The sequence below is a fragment of the Artemia franciscana genome, unplaced genomic scaffold (genome assembly GCF_032884065.1).
Source record: "Artemia franciscana unplaced genomic scaffold, ASM3288406v1 PGA_scaffold_89, whole genome shotgun sequence".
Taxonomy (NCBI): domain Eukaryota; kingdom Metazoa; phylum Arthropoda; class Branchiopoda; order Anostraca; family Artemiidae; genus Artemia; species Artemia franciscana.
The window spans coordinates 1,154,616-1,180,926 of NW_027062717.1; the positions used below are offsets into that span (position 1 = coordinate 1,154,616).

General features: G+C 35.4%; 1 protein-coding gene across 5 annotated transcripts in view; it reads right to left on the bottom strand.

Moving 5' to 3' along the window:
- The window catches only part of LOC136042257 (CAAX prenyl protease 2-like), a 152,393-nt gene that overhangs the window by 38,913 nt on the left and 87,169 nt on the right, over positions 1-26,311 (bottom strand). For 4 of the 5 annotated variants that reach the window (XM_065727204.1, XM_065727206.1, XM_065727203.1 and 1 more), the window contains one exon: positions 4,457-4,519. In XM_065727204.1, coding sequence (XP_065583276.1) covers positions 4,457-4,519 — 63 coding nt within the window. Of the gene's footprint in view, positions 1-4,456; positions 4,520-24,793; positions 24,972-26,311 lie in introns of those variants that run through there. The other variant, XM_065727207.1, reaches the window with a different exon arrangement.

The following is a 26,311-nucleotide window of genomic DNA, read 5'->3' on the forward strand; positions in this document are numbered from 1 at the left end:
CTGAATCTGATGGTGTGATTTTCGTTATGATTGTATGACTTTTAGGGGGTGTTTTTCCCTATTTTCTAAAATGAGGCAAATTTTCTCAGGCTCGTAACTTTTGATAGGTCAGACTAATCTTGATGAAAGTTATATATTTGAAATCAGCATTAAAATGCGATATTTTGATGTAGCTATTGGTATCAAAATTCCATCTTTTAGAGTTTTGGTTACTATTGAGCCGGGTCGCTCCTTACTACATTTCGTTACAACGAACTGTTTGACCAGACAATATTAACATCGGCTCGGTGGGAAACTACGTTGTAGCTATATTATAATTAAATGTGTAGTTGGTATTTTGATTAGGTTAGTTTAGGTTACGTTTTAAATATAATGCGATCTGGGCGGCTCCCCTTCCATAATTCTTTGTTGCAGTATTTATAATTTTGTTGATAGAGCAATCTACATGGTTTTACTTCTAAAAAAAAACTATAAAAACGAGAAAAGTGCTAGTTTTTCAGAATTTTATAAATAGAAGAAAACATCATGTCAGTTTAGTTGAAACTGTGTTCAAAAATTTGTTGCATAAGCTGCTAAGTAATAGGCTAATTTTTTTTTTGTTAAAAATTTTAACTTTGCTCTTTATTTCTATCAGAGAAAACCTTGTTTTTTAGAATTTATTTTTGTGCGTTTTCTTATTTAAAAAAAAAATATAGACAGTAAACTTATATAGCTATTAAGGTAGCCCTTAAGAGCTATATAAGCTCTTATATAGCTATAAGCTCTTATATAAGCATTGAATATAGCTTTAACTTCGCATCCCTCATAAACTTCACTGAAAACAAAAATCTGAGATTTATCAAATGACGAATGGAAGGTGAATAAAGTGCAATTATCTATGAAATATTATAAAAGGCCTTATGAAATATGTATAGATTTTAAAAGCCAGAAGGACATTAAAAGAATTTAAGATGTGTAGCCTACAAACTTTACGGATATTCGTTTTATTGCGCAATTTTTCAACTACAAGGATGCAAAGATATTGAACTTCTCACCAGAAAGTATACAATCATTATTTCCCCTTCTTTGACCTTAGCATTTTAAGATAACAACAACTGCTACTAATACCTCACTGCAGCAGAAAGCCTTCTGAAGCCAGCCCAGCAGCGCACACTCCTTCTCCATCCCAATCTACTTAAAGCATCCCTCTTTACACCCTCCCACGAAGTTCAAGACATCCTCCCACCTCATTCGTGAATGACCTTCTTTTCGTTTGTCTATGACATTGCACCGCCTACCAGTTCTAATGGCATGGAATGGGGGTGTGGGCTGTCGTCACCCCTGTTTTTTTGTCCCCTTACCACTAGATTTTTAGAAATGCCTTCTTGTAGTATTTTTTATTGAAAAAATTAAGCCCCTCTAGATGATATGATTACGTCCTCAACAATTTTTGTGAATTGACACAACTAGCCTAGCATATAATTAGCCTAACGACTAAAACTAGCCATGTTATCTTAGTCAGAAGACAATTTACAAAATATTTAGGGTGTTGGAAAGGGGGGTATACAAGAGGAGGGATTGTAAACCTCATGTTTAGGATTTTCAGCCAAGGAGATTATGACGGTGCCCCTTCCATTCTTCATACCATTCCACCTAAGAAATAATAACCAAAGTGCATATTTTGAGTTCCATAAGACACTTCATGGTGGCGTTACCAATTTGATTTTATAAGGAGCGAAAAGACAAACAAATTAGCTTTCAAATGAGAACTTAAGAGCTATCTATGATGTCCAAGCGTTAGTAGCAGAAAAAGTAGAGTGGAAGAGAGGGATTTCCCTAGTGTTCCAGCCTGGAATTATCCAATATAGAGTTTTCAACCACGGATATTCCATTGAAGCGTTTTCTAACTTTTATCAGACGTCACTTCTCAGGGGGTTTCCGTCACTTTTCCGAAATTCCTACAAATCCCTTTTGGCAATAAACAATCACTCTAGATTAAAGGAAATAATAGTTATCATTCCTAATTCAGCTTTAAATGGTTTTTTTTCGCAAGACAGAAAATTTTGGTTACTATGGGCCGTTCTTCACTCTTTACTAGGTTGCAGATATTGCTGTAACCATAAACATTTCTCTTTTTTCTCTGTTTATTGTTCAATCGGTTGAAAAGCGAAAACGGCGGCCAATAAGATAGAAATCTAGCAAGAATCTACACTTTTGCTTCTCCTGATCATCATTTCTTTAACCTCTGCCTGTCTTTTTATCTATCACCTCTTTCTTCTGCACTTGAGACACACATAGTAAAAATATACCTTTAAATTTATACCGTTCTCCAATGGTATATAATGCAAATAAAACAGTTCGCAGTAATGAACTGTTAGTAAGGAGCGACACAGCTCAATAGTAACCGAAACTATAAAAACGGAATTTTGATATCAAAAGAAATATAAAAAATGGCTTATCATGTGGATTCCAAATATATGAGAATCATTAAGTTTAGTATTACGTAACAAAAACTACGAGTCTGAGAAAATTTGCCTGATTTTCAAAAAAAGGGGGAACATTCCCTCAAAGTCAAGGAATCTTAATGAAAACCAAATCATCAGACTCAACGTATCCAAGAACCCTGTTGTAGAAGTTTCAAGCTTCCATCTTCAAAAAGGTTGAATTTTTATTTTTTGCCAAAAGAAAGATCACGAATGCGGGATCTCTTTTATTCAGGGGTGATTGAATCAAACCAGAAGTCATAGAAAGGGCTCATTCAAACGGAAATTAAAAGTTTTTGGGCCCTTTTTAAGTGACCAAAAAGATTGGAGGGCAACTTGCCTCCCTCCCACCCACATTTTTTCCTAAGAGTCATCCGATCAAAATTCTGAGGTAGCCATTCCCTTCAGTATAGTTGAAAAGCCCAGTAACTATGTTTTTGAGGATAACACCCCCCCCCAGGAATTTTAAACTAGAGGAATTTGCCAAGTTTCCTATACAGTTTTTTTCTTTGTCTTACCTTCTCTTTGCCGACTCAAGGGGAATAATCCTGGGGAACAATTTACCGGGTTGGAATTGTCTAGAGTATCTTTCAGTAGGTAGGGGGATTTTCTACGGGAGAAATTCTCCATGAGGGAGTTTACTAAAGGACAAATTTTCCAGATGGAATTTTCCGCGGGACCATCTTTCTACTGGAGGTCGGGGGGTATCTATGAGAAGAATTTTCCATGGAGGGGGATTTCCGACATGATTTTAAACCCAATCAGGAATTAAAGTCTTTTCAAATAAAAGTGGGCTAAGAAAAACTTTTCAACCGGAATCGTCCGCGAGAAATTTTCCAGAGGTAATTTTCAGCTAAAATGGAATTGGCTGGGAGGGGAGGGGGTTCCTAATGGGGGAGAAGATTTGAAGTAGGAAGAACTTTACACGGAGGGATTTTGCGTGAGGGGATGGAATTTTCCAAGGAGGTGAAGCCAGATTTCCCAGCATTGGACGAGGCACTCATACACATAACAAATAATCGTGGTTTTATACGGTGAGATTTCCACGTTCGGAGGGTAATTCCTGGGGCTGAACTTTCTAGAGGAAATTTTACACAGAGGAAAATTTTGTCAAAATTAATGCGCAAATTCCTTATTAATTGTTCATGTACAGTGAGTCAAATTTGAACCTGCATTAGTTAAAAAAGTTCGAATCGTCTTAAATCGTCAGTCAAAATGTCGAAACGATAGTCATTTTTTAACGTCGTAACATTCCATGCTCCAATTTTTATGTTTTTTAAATCATTGAAATTATGTTGGCCTCAGGAAAAGCAATGATCCGAGATACAAGTGCAGGACGGGGATTTACATATCTTCTCAAGTCTACACCGAAGCACTTAAGCCCGCTAAGAACTGGGCAGTAAGAAGTCCCTGGGACCTCAAATATGAATGGAGGCTTTGTGCCATCCTGGGCCCATCTTGGTCACAACATGGTTTTCACCACTTGGCGATGCTCTTCTATCAACAAGAGTCTAAATCCTACACAGACAGGCCAAAGCCTATTATATCCGACTCATTATATATTCATGCCTACAAATATTATAATACTACGGGGAGGCAACCCATAGTATATAAATTAGCTAGGAAGATGTTTTTCAGCCCCAAAACGCCCGTCAAAACAAACAAAGCCCAGAAGAATTATCGATTAATCAGAATCCTGTGCGAATGCAAGTTACTTGCACAAATGATAATTTCTATTTATTTATTTTAAAGAAATGCAGTAAGCCAAAGGCTTTATCACAAGAGCTTGCAATAAAATTTCTTATCATATTGTATTATTTATAATACTAAAATATAACCGTGTGTATTACATTAAATTGCCTGTAGACAAAACGAAATCGCATAAAGATGCAAATTTGTGCTCTCCTGCACAAAAGAATGCACAACTGTTTGGATAACTGAACATAATGACTGAACATAACTGAACATAACACCAATGAGATTATTGAACTTACCTGTTCGAGCAAACAAAAAAGCTGAGTAGAGACCAAACAAAGATGTATAACCACACTGAATACCTATAAAATAAATACAGAATGTATAGCTGCTATATTAGAGAAAGAAACTAATTACAGCTAATTAGAGAAATTAGTTGTAGCTGCAATATACAGCTAATACAAAATCATGGATCCGAAAAACTTTTCAGAGAAAAAACGTTGATTCTAAATAAAAATTTTAAATAGAAACTACAGTATTTCTTTAATTTTTCTTCTTCTCAATATCCTGTGCACTAGGGTTCCAGAGCAGAGAGTATTTATAAAGAAATTAAGACTAAAGTTTACTAAAAGTAATACTAAGTATAACTAAGTATGGCTAAAGTATTACTAAGAGAAATAAATTAAGACGTTTCATAAAATCGGACTAAACTTTTCACTGTCACATCTCGACAGATGAAGAAAAGTAGTTTAAACTAAGCTATTGATAAGAATCAGATAGTTCGTGGTAACGAACTGTAGTATGGAGCGACCCGGCTCAATAGTAACCGAAACTCTAAAAAAACTGAATTTCGATACAAATAGTTATATAAAAAGAATTGCATTTGAATGCTGATTTTAAATATATAAATTTCATTAATTTTAGTCTTACCCATCAAAAGTTAAGAGCCTGAGAAAATTTGCCTCATTTTAGAAAATAGGGTCTTAACGGTAAATAGGGTCTCATAGAACCTTAACGAAAATCACACCATCAGATTCAGCGTACGAGAGAACCTTACTGTTGAAGTTTCAAGCTCCTATCTACAAAAATGTGGAATTTTACATTTTTTGCCAGAAGATAGATCACGGATGCGTGTTTATTTGGTTTTTTTCCCAGGGGTAATCGTATCGACCTGGTGGTCCTAGAATATCGCGAGAGAGCTCATTTTAACGGAAATTAAAAGTTCTAGTGCCCTTTTTAAGTGACCAAAACAATTAGAGGGCACCTATGCCCCCTCCCACACTTGTGTTTTCCCCAAAGTCACCAGATCGAAATTCTGAGATAGCCATTATATTCAGCATAGTCTAAAAACCTGATAACTATGTCTTTGTTTGGAAGTTTACAGACGTTTTCAGGAGAATTTTTGGCAGGAGGAGAGTGGGTTACGTGGGAGGATCTTTCCATGGAGGAATTTGTCGTGGGGGAAAAGAATTTCCATGAAGGGAGCGCAGGAGTTTCTAGCATTGTTTAAAAAAACTAAAAAATATATATGAAATTTTTTTTCAACTGAAAGTAAGGAGTAGCATTAAAACTTAAAACAAACAGAAATTATCACGCATATGAGGGGCTCACCTCCTCCTAATACCTCGCACTTTGCGTTAAAGTATTTTTAGTAATTTCAACTATTTATTCTGCGGCTTTTGTGATTCGCGGGTCATTCCTAAGGAATTAGGACAAAATTTAAGCTGAAGCAAAGAGCGAGGTATTGACGAGGGGGTGAAGCCCCCCATATACGTAACAAATCATACGAATATATTAGTTCGTTAGGTAAGTTAATTCGCAAGCTACGTATATTTTGTACTAATAAAAACGTTCGTAATAAAATAAAAGTTCTAGCTGCCAAAAAACTGGAGAGCAACTAGGCCTCCTCCCCCACTACTTTTTCTTTCGAAATCGTCCGATCAAAACCATGAGAAATCCATTAAGCAAAAAAAAAAAAAAATGCAAATTGTGTTTTAGTTATTCTTGTGCGGGGAGCCAAAATCAAAACATGCATTGATTCAAAAACGTTCAGATATTAAATACAAAAAAAAGTTTTTAAATGAAAGTAGGGATCGACTTTAAAAGTTAAAACGAACAGAAATTACTCCGTATGTGAAAGGGGCTGTTCCCTCCTCAACGCCCCGCTCTTTACACTCAAGTTTTTTACTGTTTTAAAAATTAGATTTGAGAGTAAGTCAAACTTTAGCGTAAAGAGCGGGGCGTTGAGGAGGGAACAGCCACTTTTATATACGGAGTAATTTCGGTTCGTTTTCAGTTTTAATGTCGCTCCTTACTTTAGGTTATAAAACTTGTTTTTTTTTTATTTAATTACCAGTAAGTAAACATGGCTGCAACAGTAGCTGCAACCCAGTAAATAGCGGACAACCCATAGTAACTAAAAGTTGAAAAAAAAAAAATTTGAAAAAAAACTGCCTAATGTAAAAAATATAGCCATCTGACACTGATTTAGGAACGGTAACTATTATTTCGGTTAATCTTAAAAGTAAAATTAAAAAAAAAAGTAAAAAGTTTATTACGAAAACGAATTTACGGCATTTCAAACAAAAGCCTGAAATCTCTCCAAAATGGCGTCAGGTCGAAATAAAAAGTGTACCATTGGAATCAGCATGGTCGAAAATCTCTTGTAGAAGTAGACACCATGAACAACAAGGAAATCACTTTTTTGCATGGGTTGCACTGATATGGCTCCTTTTTTACTTTTTTGTTTCTACCAGGGCTAGCGGGTTACCAGAACATCATAGAGATATGTTTAATGGCTCATTTAAAAGCCATTACAAATATCTACGTGATTTTATAAATTCCAACGTCTACCAGACCCACAAGGCACTAAAAACGGCACTTTTGGCACCATTTCTGAATTCAAAAGGCTTGGAAGTATAAAAAAGGATACCATGTAATATTTATGGTAGGAAACCCTTAACTGAGGTTTAAAATCATCCCTTCCGTGTACTCCTCCTCCAATTCCCCTTAGTAAGTTTAATAAATCGTCTTCTCACCAGTAGGGTACAGCAATATTAATAGAGCTAGCAGACTACCGCACTACTGTAGGGAGACGTTTGATAACTCATTTAAAAGCTACTCCCCCCCCTCAAGTTTAAGCCAATGTGTCTGAAGGAGCACTTATCTCTTAGCCCTTGATGAATACTTACATAGCAAATCAAGGAGCCCATAGGCAATATAAAAACATTACGGACACTTTTTACAGAAGCTGTTGACGAAAATACTCAAAAAATTTGATCCTAAAATAAAAACAATATTTTTCTATTTACTCAGCATTTTCAGCTGATCTTTGATGTGGAATTATAGATACTTAAAAGTGAATTAAGAGAGAATACAAAATAGTGAGAAGATTCGTGTGAAAACCTTATTTTTGAACGTGTGATGAATGTGCTGAGGAGTGATGGGAGAGGATTTCTCCCATCATTTAATAGGACATTTTTTTTTAGCTAGTTCTACTTACACTTTCCTCGGTACTTGCAGGATATACCACCTACCGCTTAAGTTGTTCAAGCATTGACACACTGTAATTGACTTTCACTAGTTTCTTTCAACTTAGAATGACAAAAGAGAAATGGCAAAACAGATGGGGAATATATAATTTGGGATACATATTTGCAAATTAAAGGGGGGGGGGGGTAAAGTATTTGGACAGTGTGAAGTCAGATTACAATTATTTCTTCATAATATGGAATATCTGTAGCGAACACATTCAATCATGCAGACCCACTGTGCTTTACCCCCGCCACCCTAATGTGCAAATATATACCCCAAATTATTTTCTAAAGTATTATATTTTTATCATACATAGGTATATTTTATTAGGATTAACCTAACTTCACTTCTTGAGCGGTAGGGGGTATATCAGGCAACTACCATTTTCTCAAAACTTTTACACTATAGATTCCTGTGATAGTTCCTCTATTCTAACCTTCTGTAGTTGCCATTTTGATATCATCTATTGATAAAAATAAATACTCGAACAGCATGTTGACCCTTATATATAGTAAATACTGTAGGGCCCTAATTTGGTAATAGCCAACGTCAACCTATCATCACCTTAGTTGTACAAACACTTTTTACATTTTTTTTTAACTAACAAAAATTAGTTTCAAAAGCAAAGTTTTTCCAAGAGAAGTAAAGAGCGAAGTTGAAACTTAATATGAACAGAAATTATTGCTTCAAAGCCTATACATCAATAAAGCTAGTGCAAACAAACTAAACAATGGTATTTCCCTATGTTTGTAGGATTATAGAAACTAGCAATTTACTGAAAACACAAAAGCCAAGTATACGTAAAAAGAAAATTGTTTGAATAGTAAAAGTAAGTAAGTAGCCTGACAACAGCACACTAATCTATAAGACTTTTCATATTCTTAAACTAGCGGTGATATCAACAACTTTCAGTATACAATTAAAATTATCTCAAAAACTTAAGAATAAACAATAAATATTATCTTAATTTCTGTAAAATCATTAAACAGTATACAAAAATAACAAATTAATTTATCAGGTAACATCTTGGTCTCACCAGCTATAATACTACTAGTGAGCAAAATACAGTTTTAAGTTTCAAAAAACACCCCTTAGTGTTACTTACAATGGAGAACAAATAAACCATAATATGAACTTCAGAAATCCGGCTATTTCCCTCTATCAACGGATAATTTCAAATTAGGATAGAAATTCTAAGGCTACTTTAAAGTCCTTATATTATCAAAATGGCTTGTCTTCGGACTTTTCAACAAAATAATCATTAATGGTCCTATTCAGAACCAAAACAAGAGCCAATCATTGGACTGGACTCATTTGTCAGAAGTAATACGAAATTAAACTAAAAATATTAATTGGCAATCCCAAAATGCTTTATTTTTACACGATAAAAAGTGTCCTTAATCGATTTGCTTTTACTGTGGCAAAATTCCTATATTGTTTTGTGTTTTAGCAAACCGTTAGTTTTCCACAATCCTTCAAACATAGGGAAATATCTTCTGTTGTTTTATTCACAATAGATTTATGGATATATGTTAACTAGCCTGCGAAGCAACAATTTTTGTTCGTTTTAAGTTTAACTTTGCTCTTTACTTCTCTCAGAATACTTATTTCTGTAATATATACTTGCTGGCTGCAGTCCCTTCAAATACTTTACATATTTGTATTCCGAAGTCCAAAATTCCCCTCAAAAGACTAGATGCAGCTGTAATCGGAGCGCGTGAGAATGCATAAATTAGACCAAGGGACAAACCACTCGGATTGTTCAGGAGCGATTCAGAGAATTTTTAGATAGGTGTAACCGATTTAAACAGAGTCTGGAGAATAAGTAGCCTGCAGACACCAAACTGCCGGTTAATAAATATGTACAAACAATTATATTGCATTTGTAATTATAAGAAGAATTGCTATGGATAACCCGCGCCTAATCATAATTTTGAGTGAGAAACCCCTTAAGTTCATCCTTCTCATGTTTATCTAGTTGAAGCGACGAAGAAAACTGATAATTTGGTCTTCGACTGAGTTGCCGTCCCTGAAAAAGAATTGACTAGGGAGTAAAATGCTTGAACTTCCGCTAGGCCTTAAAACCATAAAACAGAAAAACAAACTACAAAAACTCTGGATGATTATAGAGATAATTACCCAGATGAAATTGAGAAACTGACTGTATGATAGATGTTTGTATGACCCAAACGATGAAGAATTTGAGACATTTAAAAAACAGTGAATCTAGTGAATAAACTACGACGAAAAGCCAATCTCTCACTTCTATATTCCTAAATTTGAGGAATGTAAAGGTAATATGAAAGAAACATGAAATACAATAAATAAACTAGAGAGTGGAACAGAAGATAAGGTAAGTCAAGAAGTTTATTTAAGTGGTTGTGACTGTTGGAATAAGAGTAAAATTGTAAATAAGTTTTGGTAATGTTTTTTCGAAAAGTAAACCTGAAAGCAACCTAGTGTATATAATCAGGATATGAAATCCAGTGCGATTAGTCATTAAAGAAGTGAATCATTCGTAATAAATGTAATATTAACGTAATCATTAACATAATAAACGTAAAAACATAATCATTGGCAATAATTTTTGAAATGCGGAACAGGAAAGAAGCGAGTAAAATCGGTAGGTCTCTGAAATCAAATTTTCCGGCTATTGAAACCACGGGACACACCATTTTATTTTGGACATAACTGTAGCCTCTATTAGTCTCCGTAACGATAGCAAGGCACTTGTGTACTTCAATTTCGAATAAGCCGGGTCTCTTGAAAATCTAATAAGGTATACCAAGACATTTTCTTTTGACAACCATAACAAGGCAAGAAACTACAAGGATAATTATAACATACAACCCTTGTCATTTAATATCTGACTTTCGCTAAATTTCACCCAAACAACCCCCTTGCGTCTTTCCTCTCCACATGATAGGACCTACTTATCTTACTACTCATAATGATCAACCGTATACTATCATCTGATAAAAGGAATAACCTGCTGCTTCGTGGCTTACATAAACGGAGTACTTAATGAGGAGTGACAACAAATACGAGGTGTACCCCCTGGTTACAAGTAACCACTTACTGACGCCACGCCGGTTGAACCCCAGAGCGCACTGTGTACGTGTAGTAATATTTAATTGTTACGACCCATGGCTCTCTTAAGTCAGGGTTGAGCCGATTATAGTGATAAATCACTCAAAGAATAACAGCTAAGTTAATTTTACCTAACTATACAAAAAGTTAATTTGCATCAAATGAGCTATCTAAAGTGTATTGAATGACGACACAAATATTAATTTTCGAAAAATAAATTAAGTAACACCATAAAGGTGCGGTCTCGTTTCGTCAAGATTAGTGCAATTCTGCCTGAAATCCCCTTTAATTATTTTAACCCTAGAAAAAATCCCTCCCTAAAAAAATCCTGTCGTAGCTTCTACCACCTAAGATTGAGTTTGTTTTAACCCAGTTTAAATGTACGATAGCTATAACCAAACTACAGCTTAGTCAGATTAATGGATAGGGAGGCTTAGGGAGCAACTCTTGAAGACTCAATAGTCATGATCCTTTCAATATTCTCCAATGCATGTGTTTATACAATTTAATCTATTCCCCCCCCCTCAAAAATTATTTCCTGCATAAGGGTTTGCTATGGATCTACCCATGCACATATAAAAGGCCAAATCGTGCTAAAGGTCAAGTCAATTCTTATTACAGCACTTCATCGTTGGATGACATTTGCAACGTTTTGCTCACAGCTTAGATACCAGTACAGTTATGAAAACTCCTATCTTGCCAGTGAGAAGCTTTTGGTACACAGCTCTGAACTAGGCACCTCCTCCAAGCTGCGCTCGACGCGTAGATCGTACTGCAACACCATAGAACGGAACTAAGCTGTTATGTATATACAAGCTGTTGGGGTGGCGCTTCGCGCCACCCCAACACCTAGTTGGTGGGGCGCTTCGCGCCCCCCAAGCCCCCCCGCGCGCGTAAGTCGTTACGCGCCATATTAGTTACGCGCCATTGTAGTTGTGTCCTTGTGTCCCACCTGTGAATATATATATATATATATATATATATATATATATATATATATATATATATATATATATATATATATATATATATATATATATATATATATATATATAATATATATATATATATATATATATATATATATATATATATATATATATATATATATATATATATATGTTTTTAACTACGTAAAACGTGCGAACATACAACATTCTTCGCTGTCCCATTGTCTCTGCATATAAATAGATTGTCAGGTTTACTGACTCTTGAACATGCAACATATAATTATCCATGGGAAAAACAATCCGTATTCAGATCTATACCTCATTATTCTAATGATGTGTCCTGGTGTCCCGGTCGTCATTTATATTCCCTGTATCCCGGTCGTCATTTGTGTCCCGGTGTCCCAGTTTGTAATATCTCTTTGAGTGTCCCGGTCGTCATTTATATTCCCTGTGTCCCGGTGTCCCGGTCGTCATTTGTGTCCCGGTGTCTCGGTCTGTAATTTCTATTCGAACAATCCCTGTGTCCCGGTCGTCATTTATATATCCCGCCTGCGCCCCCGGCGTCCCTGTTGTAGTTGTGTCCCTATGTCCCGGTCGTCATTTATATTCCCTGTGTCCTGGTCGTGATTTGTGTCCGGGTGTCCCAGTCTGTAATTTCTCTTTGAGGTTCCCGGTCGTCATTTATATTCCCTGTGTCCCGGTCGTCATTTGTGTCCCGGTGTCCCGGTATGTAATTTCATCAGTTGACAAACATGACGTCAGTCGTTGTCATTTATATTCCCTGTGTCCCGGTCGTCATTTGTGTCCCGGTGCTTTGTTGATGGTGATTGCTAATCGAACATTCCTTGTGTCCCGGTCGCTTTCTCTTTGAGTGTCCCGGTCGTCATTTATATTCCCTATGTCCCGGTGGTCATTTGTGTCCCGATGTCCCGGTCTGTAATTTCGTCAGTCGAAAACATGACGTCAGTCGACACAGAAACATGACGTCACCTGACAGATCCACAGACAGAAAACTTATTTTTATATATATAGATTGGTATATAAGCTGTGAATTGCTCCGACTTTTAGATTCAGACTGCCAGTTTCCTGTCTCCAGCCGCTAGCATCGCTACCGCACTGGGTCCAAAAAATAAATCGAGTTTTTATAACTGTATTGGTATCTAAGCAGTGATTCTGCTGAAAATACCTCGATATCCAAGGTATCCCTCAAATGTCTAGGTATTCGTGCCAGTTTCTTACTTTCTGGAGATAAAAGGTGGTTTGATACCAGGAAATGAGCACATTAAGCTGCTCGTGGCAACGAACTGTAAGTAAGGAGGGGTTCGGCTCAATAGTGACCAAAACTCTCAAAAACGGAATTTTTATATTAATAGAAACATCATAAAAATCAATTTATTATGCGGATTCTAAATAGGCTATATAAGATTCATTAAGTCTATTGTTACCCATCAAAATTACGAACGTGAGAAGATTTTGCCTGATTTTCAAAAAAGGAGGAAAAAACCCCTTAAAAGTTAAATAATCTTCATGAAAAATACATCAACAGCTTTAGCGTGTCTGAGAACCTTACTGTAGAGGTTTCAAGCTCTTATATATAAACGTATGGAAATTTGCATTTTTTTTGGCAGAACAAAGATCACTGATGTGTGTTTATTTATTTATTTTTTTATTCAGGGGTGATCGTATCAAAATTATGGTCCTAGATTATCGGGAAAGGATGCAATCAAACGGAAATTAAAAGTTCTACTGCCCTTTTTAAGCGACCAAAATGATTGGAGTACAAATAGCCCCCTCTCACTTCCTTTTTCCTCAAAATCTTCCGATCAGAATTTTGAGATGACCATTTTGTTCAGCCTAGTTGAAAGGCCTATAACTATACCTTTGGAGATATCATGACCCCTTAAAGCCCCTGGGATAAGATTTTTCAGTTATAAAATTTGTCCTTTGTTTACGTATAGTATTTGTTAGTGGGAGGTATACATACATTTTTTGGGTGAGTGTGGTGGGGGTGAATTTTGTGCTGGGGGGATTTTCCACGGATACAATTTTTCATGGGGATGGAAATATATGGGGGGAAGGTGAAATTTCAAGGGAAAGTTTTAAACTGGGGTAATTTTCCGGAATTAATATACGACTTTCTTTTTATTAGTCTTATTTCCTCTTTGCCGACTCAATTTTACATGTATTCTAGGAGTGAATACTCTAGGAGTTGTCTAGAGTATCTTTTCGTAAGAGGGAGGTAATTCACGGGAAATATTCGGCATGGGGAAGTTTTCCACGGAATAAATTCTCCAGAGAGGATTTTATGCGGGATCAAGTTTCTGATAGGGGGCGAGTTACTTGCGGGAAAACTTTTCCAGAGGGAATTTCCGGCATTATTTTAAAAATAATATTTATAAATGAAAGTCTTTTTCAAACGGTTCGTGGCAACGAACTGCAAGTAAGGAGCGACCCGGCTCGATAGTTACCAAAACTCTAAAAAGTAATTTTGATACTAATAGATATATATATATAAAGAACTGGCTTAATATGCTGATTTCCAATACATAAGTCTCATTAAGTTTAGTCTCGCCCATCAAAAGCTACGAGCCTGAAATTTTTTTTCTGGTTTTCAAAAAAAAGGATGATCCATAGAAGTCATAGACTATTAATGAAAATTACACCATCAGATGCAGCGTATCAAAGAACCCTACTTGAAACCTACCTGTAGATTTCAAGCTCCTATCTGCAAATTAAATAAAAGAAAACTAATTTTTTTAGCTGAAAGTAAGGAGCGACATTAAAACTTAAAACGAACAGAAATTACTCCGCATATGAAATGAGTTGTCCCCTCCGCAATCCCTCGCTCTTTACGCTAAAGCTTTTAATTGTTTTAAAAAGTAGAATTGTGACAAAGAGTCAAACTTTAGCGTGAAGAGCGAGGGATTGCGGAGGGACAACTCATTTCATATACGGAGTAATTTCTGTTCGCTTTAAGTTTTAATGTCGCTCCTTACTTTCAGCTAATTTTTTTTTTTTTTTATTTAATTTCTGAACGTTTTTGAATTAATGCATGTTTGGTTTTGGCTCTCCGCACATAAATTGTTAAAATGAAATTTGTATATTAATTCTTTTTTTTTGGCTAAATGGCTTTCTCTTAGTTTTGATCAGAAGATTTTGAGAAATAAGGGGTGGAGAAGGAGGCCTAGTTTGCCCTCCAATTTTTCGGTTTCTCAAAAAGGCAACTAGAACTTTTTATTTTTAACGAACCTTTTATTAGTAAAAAATATACGTAACTTAAGAATTAACTTACGTCACAAACTTTCATAATCTTATATTTTTATTATGTATACGAGGGGGTTTGTACCCTCGTTAATACTTCGCTCTTTAAACTAAATCGTAAGTTTTGTCCCAATTCTTTAAGAATGACCCCTGAATCAGAAAGGCCGTAAAATAAATAGTTGAAATTACTAATAATACTTTAGCATAAAGATCAAGGTATTTATCTCCTCCTAAATACCTCGCTCTTTATGCTAAAGTATTTTTAGAACCCCTCATATGCGTAATAATCTCTGTTCGTTTTAAGTTTCAATGCTACTTCTTCCTTTCATTTGAAAAAACGTTTTTATGTTTATTTTTCATTGTTTTCTTATAGTAATGCTAGAGAATCCTGCGCCCTTGTCATTGAATTTTTCTTCCCCCATGACAGATTTCTCCAAGGAAAGATCCTCCAACATAGCCCCCTCTCCTCAGACCCACCCCCAAACAAAATAAAATCCCCCTGAAAGCGTCTGTACACTTCCCAATAACCATTACTATATGTAAACACTGGTGAAAGTTTGTAACTTGCAGCCCCTCCCCCAGGGATTTTGGGGGAGTAAGTCATAGTTACAAAGACATAGTTATTATGGTTTTCAACTATGCTGAACAAAATGGCTAGCTCAAAATATTGATCCGTTGATTTTGGGAAAAAATGAGCGTGGGAGGGGGCCTAGATGCCCTCCAATTTTTTTGGTCACTGAAAAAGGGCACTAGAACTTTTCATTTCCGTTAGAATGAGCCCTCTTGGGACATTCTAGGACCACTTGGTCGATACGATGACCCCTGGGGAAAAGAAAAGAAAAAAAAAACAAACAAACAAATAAACACGCACCCGTGATTTGTCTTCTGGCAAAAAATACAAAATTCCACATTTTTGTAGATAGGAGCTTGAAACTTCTACAGTAGGGTTCTCTGATACGCTGAATCTGATGATGTCATTTTCGTTAAGATCCTACGACTTTTAAGGGGTGTTTCTCCCTATTTTCCTAAATAAGGCAAATTTTCTCAGACTTGTAACTTTTGATGGGTAAGACTAAACTTGATGAAATTTATATATTTAAAACCAGCATTAAAATGCGATTCTTTTGATGTAGCTATTGATATCAAAATTCAATTTTTTAGGGTTTTGGTTACTATTGAGCCGGGTCGCTCCTTACTACAGTTCGTTACCACGGACTGTTTGATATGTGGAACTTTGTAATTTTTACCAGAAGAAAGATAACGGATGCGTGTTTTTTTTTTTTTTTTAGGGGTGACCGTACCACCCCTATGGGCCTAGAACGTCGGGAAAAGGCTCATTCTAACGGAAATGAAAAGCTATATTGCCCTTTTTCAGTGACAAAAAATTGAAGGGCAACTAGGCCCCCCAAGCCACTTTTTTTCCATAATCGTCCGATCAAAATTTTGAGATAGTTATTTTGTTCAACTTAGATAAAAGACCCGATAACTATGTCTTTGGATGTGACACGACCCCTACAGTCCCTGGGGAAAGCTGTTTGAATTATTGGGAAGCATCCACACATATTTACGGTGAGGAGGGGAGGACGAATTTCCTGCTGGAGAAATTTTTTACGGGGAGAATTTTCCATGGAGAGGAAAGTTTCCAGGGGATGGGCTTTTCAGGGGAAATTTTACAGTGGGAGAATTTTCCAGAATTCCTATACGAAATTACTTTCCTCTTTGCCGATTCAATTTTATGTGTGAAGATCAAGGGTGGTAATTGTCCGGGGTAAATTTTCGCCAGGATTGAATTGTCCATAGTATATTTCCGTAAGGAAGGGGATTTTTCCGTGGAAGTGGAGCCATATATCCTGGCGTTATTAAAAAACTACCAGAAATTAAATAAAGAAAAAGTTTTCACCTGAAGGTAAGGAGCAACAATAAATCTTAAAAAGAACATAAATTATTGAGGGGCTGCCCCCTCCTTAACACCTCGCTCTTTATGCTAATCTTTAGTGCAAATACAAAAGGAAGGGGAGAGGACACAAAGCAAAAACGCCCGCTATTTCTAGGGAATAGAGGCATTTTGGCTTTTTAACATTAAAAATACCAAAAAGATAATCTTGCAAATATAGCGAGTAATTGCCCCTCCCCTCCTCCAGTGGGTGTCCCTGATCTTTATAACCTTTCAACACCCCTACGTTTCAACGTTATGATGATCACTATTATTGGTGTCAGGGCCATAACTAATAGGAAGGATGGGGGACGCCAGCCAATGTTTTCTGCCAGTCGGTAAAAAAAAAAATAAGTCGATAAAATAGTAGTGCAAAATGCCACTATTTTTACATTAAATCAATGATAGAAGATCAGTATTAGTCATTACAAAAAAAAAGTAACTTTAGGGGCCTAATAGCAAGATCAGTCAGTATCCGCCCCAAAGTATTGTGTGTAATTGCTATTGCTTCTAGCTCTCTAATCTCAATTCAATGACTTATTTTCAGTATTCTTCGAATTTGTTTCAAATGTGAAAAGAACCATGTGCCTTGACGGGCTGTTGTAATTTGTAAATCTTATCAGTATGTACGCTGTTTTCATTTCAATTCTTATTGCACAGAATTGGCAAAACGCAACGTTTGACCTTAGTTTACTTAATATTAGGATTAACTGAAATTTGCATTGAAATTAAGTAACGAATAATTGGAGGGCAACTAGGCCTCCTCCGCCACTATTTTTATCAAAATCATCCGATCAAAACTATGAGAAAGCCATTTAGCCAAAAAACATAATAAGCAAATTTCGTTTTAATTATTCATTTGCGGTGAACCAAAGTCAAAACATGCCTTAATTCAAAAACGTTCAGAAATTATATAAAAAACAACAACTGAAATTAAGGAGCAACATTAAAAATTAAAACGAACAGCAATTATTCCGTATATGAAAGGGGTAATCTCCTCCTCAACGCCTCGCTCTTTACGCTAAAGTTTTTTCTTATTGTTTTAAAAAGTAGAGTTGTGAGAAAGATTCAAACTTTGGCGTAAAGAGGGGACGTTGAGGAGGGGACAACCCCTTTCATATACGGAATAATTTCTGTTCGTATTAAGTTTTAATGTCGCCCCTTACTTTCTGTTGGAAAAACTTGTTCTTTTGTATTTAATCCTTAAGAAAAACCATGTGCTTTTATTGGCTGTTGTAATTTCCTTATCTTATCAGCAGGTAGGCTACACTGTTTCCATTTCAATTCTAATTGCACAGAATTGGCAAAACTCAACATTTGACCTTAGTTTACTTAATATTAGAATTAAATGAAATTTGCGTGTTCCACTATTTAGCTTCCTGTTTCATCAACATTTGCATTTGACAGTCTATTGCAAAGCTCATTTCACATTAATTAACGGTCAACGTCCTTTTCAGAGGGAAGTGCTTTGCAAATTAATTGCCATCTTACCAAGTGGTTAGGGGTCATCACATGCAACAGCACATAACCTAATAAGTAAGAGGGATTCAGCTGCTATTTACATGAACTTTAATGAACCGAACCCTGAAATTGAATTGCTTTGTTGTAGATCACAAACCATCCAATTACCGAATGACAGTTTAGTTGTTTGCTTTAGATGACAGTGTACTTTATCCGAGTGTAGACTGTTCATATTAATATCAATCTAAGAATAACTAAATCTCTAACAGACCACTAAACATATATAAAATCTAGGTAATTATCTGTTATAGAAGTGGTTAACTTATTTAGCCACTGTAACCCTTTTTACCTACAAAACATTTTAGGTGCCCCTTCTCAGTTACCGGTGCTCAATAAACAATAGCTAAAATATAAATATAATTGCCAGTCCTAGATTTAAAGTGTTGCTTTATTTTTTGTTGGCCGGCCACGTACCCCCTAAAAGTTTTTGCGTACCCCCAAGGGTTATCCGTAACACAGGTTGAGAACCACTGTGCTATAGCAACAACACTCAAGCAGTTGGTCAGACAGAACCGGTTTCTTTCTGTAATTTCTTTCAGCTAGGCGCCAAAGTGTATATAGGCTACACTAAATTGTAGGTACATTTTAATTAAATATTTTGACTAGGTTAGACTAGAAACCATTTAGATCATGCGTTCTGGGGGCCTGATTTCCAGAATTCTCTGTTGTAGTTTCCATTTTTTTTTACTAAAGTATTTTATTTTCATCATGCTTAGGTATATTTCGTTAGAATCAACCTAACTTCACTTCTTGAATGTTTTTGCTACCTAAACCTATAGCGCAGGCATTTCAGTTTATTGATTTGTTTGCCTGGAACGGTAAGTCTACGTTATAATAAAATCATAATGAAACATATTCGTGTCAATGATTACTTTGGCTTGCGAGTAGAAACATCAGCCAGTTACTCGAGGGCTCGAGAATTGGATCCCCATCAAGAATAATTTTATACTACATTTTGTTTTTATTCCAGCCATATTTTTCATTTAAAAACGCTTTATAGGCAAAACATTTCAAATTTCTAAGAAATATCGAGAAAATAACGTATATAGGCAAGGGTTTTCATTTATTTAATATTATTTTGAAAATAAGTTTACAAGTTTTTGAAATACGACTGAAAACCCGTAAAATGGCGTCAGACGGAAGTCAAAACTGAATCATTGGAATTGTCATTGTCAGAAACTTTATACAAGAAAATTACAGCCCAAACTTCGAACAACAACAAAGATGATTTTTTTTATCATGTTTGCACCAGTAGCTGCAACCTAGTAGAAAGCGAACCGTAGCCCATAGTAACCAAAAGTTGAAAAATGTGTTCTATACAAACTGCCAAGTGAAAAAAATTGCCATTTAACACTCAATCAGAAATGGTAACTATTATTTCGGTTAATCTTAAAAGTAATTAAATAAAAAAAACAAGTTTTTTCAACTGAAAGTAAGGAGTGACATCAAAACTTAAAACGCACAGAAATTACTTCGTATATGAAAGAGGCTGCTTCCTCATCAACGCCCCGCTCTTTACGCTAAAGTTTGACTCTTTCTCTCAATTCTTCTTTCTAAAACAGTAAAAAACTTTAGCGTAAAGAGCGAAGCGTTGATGAGGAAGCAGCCTCTTTCATATACGAAGTAATTTCTGTGCGTTTTAAGTTTTGATGTCACTCCTTACTTTCAGTTGAAAAAACTTGTTTTTTTTATTTAATTTCTGAACGTTTTTGAATCAATGCATGTTTTGATTTTGGCTCTCCGCAGAGGAATGATCAAAACGAAATTTGCATATTTTTTTTTTGGCTCAATGGCTTTCTCATAATTTTGATCGAATGATTTTGAGAAAAAAAGAGCGGGGGACGAAGCCTAGTTGCCCCCCGATTTTTTGGTTAATTAAAAAGGCAACTAGAACTTTTAATTTTTTACGAATCTTTTTATTGGTAAAAGATTTACGTAACTTATAAATTAGCTTACGTAAAGAACTTTTGTATTCTCATGTTTTTATTACATATATGAGGGGATTCGCCCCATCGTCAGTACCTCGCTCTTTACACGAAAGCTTAAATTTTATCCCAATTCATTAAGAATGACCCCCTGAATCACAAAAGCCGTAGAATAAGTAGTTGAAATTACCGAAAATACTTTAGCGTAAAGAGCGAGGTATTAGAAGGAGGTGAGCCCCTCATATGGGTAATAATTTCTGTTTGTTTTAAGTTTTATTGCTGTTCCTTACTTCCAGCTGAAAAAGCTTTTTCACTTTTATTTTTTAATTGTTTTTTTTTTAATAATGCTAGTAAATCCTGCTCTCCCTTCATGGAAATTTTCTTCTCCCATTACAAATTCTCGAAGGAAAGTTCCCCCAGCATATCCCCCTCTTCTCAACCCCTCCCCCAAACCAAAAAAATCCTCCTGAAAACGCCTGTATACTTCCCAATAACCATTACTATATGTAAGCACAGGTCAAAGTTTGTAACTTGTTGCCCCTCCCACGGGGACTGTGGGGGAGTAAGTCGTCCCCAAAGACATAGTTATAAGGTTTTTTGACTCCGCTGAATAAAATGGCTATCTCAGAATTTTGATCCGTTGACTTTGGGAAAATAATTAGCGTGGGAGGGGGCCTAGGTGCCCTCCAATTTTTTTGGTCACTTAAAAAGGGCACTAGAACTTTTCATTTCCGTTAGAATGAGCCCTCTTGCAACATTCTAGGACAACTGGGTCGATACGATCACCCCTGGGGAAAAGAAAAAAAAAACAAAAAAACAAAAAAACAAAAAAACAAATAAACACGCATCCGTGATCTGCCTTCTGGCAAAAAATGCAAAATTCCACATTTTTGTAGATAGGAGCTCGAAACTTCTACAGTAGGGTTCTCTGATACGCTGAATCAGATGGTGTGATTTTCGTTAAGATTCTATGACTTTTAGGGGGCGTTTCCCCCTATTTTCTAAAATAACGCAAATTTTCTCAGGCTCGTAACTTTTGATGGGTAAGACTAAACTTGATGAAACTTATATATTTAAAACCAGCATTAAAATGCGATTCTTTTGATGTAGCTATTGGTATCAAAATTCCATTTTTTAGAGTTTTGGTTACTATTGAGCCGGGTCGCTCCTTACTACAGTTCGTTACCACGAACTGTTTGAAAGTTTATTGCGAAAAGATTTTTTAACCAGGGCTAGCGAATGACCACATCTCATAGAGAGATGTTTAATCGGTCTTTTGAGCGGAAACTAAATTTGCAAGTACCTTTTTTAAGTAACCGAAAATACTGGAGGGAAACTAGCCACCTTCCCAAAAGGCCCCATCCCTCAAAGTTATCAAATCAAAATATTGAGATAGCGATTTTGTTCAACATAGTTCAAGGGTTATCTACGACTTTGGTGATGATATGACCCTTCATAGTCCCTGGGGAAAGGCTTGTATGCTATATCAGTATCGGACGTATCGATATCACGCGTATCGGTATGGGCTAAAGATGTACTAAAGAAAAATGGCCTGTTTTAGTGGATGCTTGAGTTATGCAGACTCAAATTAGTTTTGACGACATTTTTGGAGATGCTAAATATCTGAAGGGGGGGAGGATTCAACTCGGGTCTGGGGCGAAATGAGGTCTTGCAGGGCAGTTAACCCCTCTACTCATAGCAAATTACACCCCTGACCCGAACCCCTTGCCATTTAATCGTTGGAGAAGCGTAGGCATGTGGTTCTGGAACTTCTCAAAATTGTATATTAAAACAAGCATTATTTATTATTACACTTACTTCTTCAAATTATTTACTTGACAATTCCACCGTAATATTCTCTTCGCACTTAATATTGTGCATGCAAAGAGGAAGAAAGACAATTGAAAATAGTTCTGTAGAAGAATTCAGGTAATTCTTCCCAAAATTTTTGAAACGAAAACAAACTTAGTTTACAATACCATTTACCGTACCTACACAAGAAATGATCGTTTTTTAAAATTTCGATTCATATTAATGATCGGCTTTTCTATATAGGGACTGGTCAAATAACCCTAAGCCGAAAGGCTCATTTCTTTTGAGCTAACAACATTTTCCACAAGCATGTCGATATGCTTATGCTTTTTCAAACAGTTCGTGGTAACGAACTGTAGTAAGGAGCGACCCGGCTCAATAGTAACCAAAACTCTAAAAAATGGAATGTTGATACCAATACCTACATCAAAAGAATTGCATTTTAATGCTGATTTTAAATATATAAGTTTCATCAAGTTTAGTCTTACCCATCAAAAGTTATGAGCCTGAGAAAATTTGCGTTATTTTAGAAAATAGGGGGAAACGCCCCCTAGAAGTCATAGAATCTTAACGAAAATCAGACCATCTGATTCAGCGTATCAGAGAACCCTACTGTAGAAGTTTCAAGCTCCTATCTACAAAAATGTGGAATTTTGTATTTTTTGCCAGAAGGCAGATCAAGGATGCGTGTTTATTTGTTTTTTTGTTTTTTTTTTCTTTTTCCCAGGGGTGATCTTATCGACCCAGTTGTCCTAGAATGTTGCAAGAGGGCTCATTCTAACGGAAATGAAAAGTTCTAGTGCCCTTTTTAAGTGACCAAAAAAATTGGAGGGCACCTAGGCCCCCTCCCACGCTAATTATTTTACCAAAGTTAACGGATCAAAATTCTGAGATAGCCATTTTATTCAGCGTAGTCGAAAAACCTTATAACTATGTCTTTGGGGACGACTTACTCCCCCACAGTCCCCATGGGAGGGGCAACAAGTTACAAACTTTGACCAATGCTTACATATAGTAATGGTTATTGGGAAGTGTACAGGCGTTTTCAGGAGGATTTTTTTGGTTGGGGGAGGGGTTGAGAAGAGGGGGATATGCTGGGGGAACTTTACATCGATAGTTTGTCATGGGGGAAGGAAATCTCCGTGAAGGGAGCGCAGGATTTACTAGCATTATTTAAAAACACAATGAAAAAATAAATATGAAAAAGTTCTTTCAGCTGGAAGTAAGGAACAGCATTAAAACTTAAAACAAACAGAAATTATTACCCATTTGAGGGGCTCACCTCCTCCTAATACCTCGCTCTTTACGTTAACGTATTTTTAGTAATTTCAACTATTTATTCTACGGCTTTTGTGATTCTGGGTTCATTCTTAATGAATTGGGACGAAATTTAAGCTTTAGTGTAAAGAGCGAGGATCTGACAAGGGGGCGAACCCCCTCATATATGTAATAAAAATATGAGAGTACAAAAGTTCTTTACGTAAGCTAATTTATAAGTTACGTAAATCTTTTACTAATAAAAATATTCGTAAAAAAATTAAAAGTTCTAGTTGCCTTTTTAATTGATCAAAAAATCGGAGGGCAACTAGGCTTCCTCCCCCGCTCTTTTTTCTCAAAATCCTTCGATCAAAATTATGAGAAAGCCATTTAGCCAAAAAAAAAAAAAAATGCAAATTTCGTTTTAATTATTCCTCTGCGGAGAGCCAAAATCAAAACATGCATTGATTCAAAAACGTTCAGAAATTAAATAAAAAAAAACAAGTTTTTTTAACTGAAAGTAAGGAGTGACATTAAAACTTAAAACGAACAGAAATTACTTCGTATATGAAAGAGGCTGCTTCCTCATCAACGCCCCGCTCTTTACGCTAAAGTTTTTTACTGTTTTAAAAAGAAGAATTGAGAGCCAGAGTCAAACTTTAGCGTAAAGAGCGGGGCGTTGATGAGGAAGCAGCCTCTTTCATATACGAAGTAATTTCTGTTCGTTTTAAGTTTTAATGTCGCTCCTTACTTTCAGTTAAAAAAACTTGTTTTTTTTATTTAATTTTTTGTCAAAGCCACTCGCCTAGATCTACTTTTTTTAAGTGATACCAAATTTAATTTCTAAAGAAAAAGAGTTGGAAATCTATTTCTTCTCTTTAACACAAAAAAAATTCCAAAAAGAAACGACACTATGTTTTGATTTTTCTTTCCACTCTAAACTTATTTCTCCCTTCAATTCTTGTACGGCTTCTTCGTTCAGCTCCTTAATCAGGGTTGAGGTGTCTTACCTCCCGTAGATTGAAGGTGATTAGAAATTATATAAAAGAATACATTTTCAACTGCAACTAAGTAGCAACATTAAGACTTAAAACGAACAGAAATTATTCCATATATATTAAAAAGATCATGACAGTGTTATTTCTAAATTAAATTTTAATCAAAAAACGAGCAAAGATTAATTTAAAAAAAAAACAAAGTTTTTCCTAGGGAAGTAAAGAGCAAACTTGAAACTTAAAAGTAACAAAAATTATTACTTCCCAGTCTATCTAACATATATCAATAAAACTAGTACAAATAGATCAGCTGGTGATATTTCCCTACTTTTGCAGGATTACGAAAAAATTAGCGCTTTATTGAAAACACAAAACAATGTAGGAATTTCGATACGGTAAATGCAAACCATTTAAGGACACTTTTAACAGAATAAAAGTCAAGCATTTTTAGATTGTTGCTTTATTTCTTTTTTCGTTTAATTTGGCATCACTTCTGCACAATGAGCTAAGTTCGGTGATTGACTGTCGTTTTGGATCTGAAAAGGACATTACATGATTTTTTTATACACAAGTTCGAAGTGAAGCAATCTTAATGGTATTAAGACTACAGACTCGCTTTAGAATTTGTATCGCAACTTGAAATTCTCCGTTTTTTAGAGAAAAATAACTGGATTTCCAGAGTTCATATTGCAGTTGATATGTCTTTCATTTCTAGTAATACCAGGTGAAAAATCAATCCACAATTTTGTATGCTGTTTAATGAATTTAAACATTTTACTTTTATACCTAAGTTTTTGAGATAATTGTAATTGTATACTGAAAGTTACTGATATCACAGCTTCTGTAAGACTATGAAAAGCGTCATAAACTAGTTTGTTATTGTGAGGCTGCGCATTACTTTTGACTCCTAAATCAATTTTCTTGTTTTCTATATTTAGCTTTTGTGTTTTCAGTAAAGCACTAGTTTTTGTAATCCTACAAACACAGGCAAATATCACCAGTTGATTTATTTTCACTAGTTTTGTTGATATATGTTAGATAGGCTGAGAAGTAATAATTTTTGTTTATTTTAAGTTTCAACTTCCTTTACTCCCCTCGGAAAACTTTTTTTAATTAATTAAACAGGATAACACTGATATGTCTGTCATCTTATTTGAATGCCCTATATAGGTTTTAAAAAAGCCACATAGTGAGAAAAATTGTCTATTGAAACTGACAAAGAAATGGTAACTACTTTTTCGATTAATTTAAGTATTGAAAAATTGAAACGAAATCTTTTTTTTAGGAATTTCAAAAAAAAACCTCAAAAATACTTAAGGGCTTACGATTGTTTCTTTTTCTCTGTCTCTGGTTCAAAGAAGCAATATAATCTTTTAGGGTTGAAATTTGAGTTGAATTCATAGCACAAAGGTAGTACACTTTTAAATCTTCTTTGGACTTCAATTTCAAACTCTTGAATAAAGGCCTTAAGTTATAGCTTGCAATTATCAAATCTTGACTTTTTTGATAACCTCTGCTTTTAATTTTTTTTTAACATTTGCTTTGGCCAAAAGATTTGTGTTCTTCTAAAAAACTAGGGACAGTTCAGGAGGGGAGTGAAGTAAAACCTATCAATGTATAATACCTTGTTGTAACACACATTCTTATGACTTCTTCAGTTTCGTCACCTTGAAATAAAAGTTTTAGTATAAGGTTTACTCCACATTTTTTTAAAGCCTAAAAAAAGTGAACAAAAATCAATTTTAAAAACCAACCAAAATTTCTGTTAAGCAGCTTCTGTAACACATATCTGAAATATTGGTCAAAATAAAAAGACATACTATTTAATATTTCCTAACATAATTCATAATATTTTCTTAAAATTTTTAAAATGCTG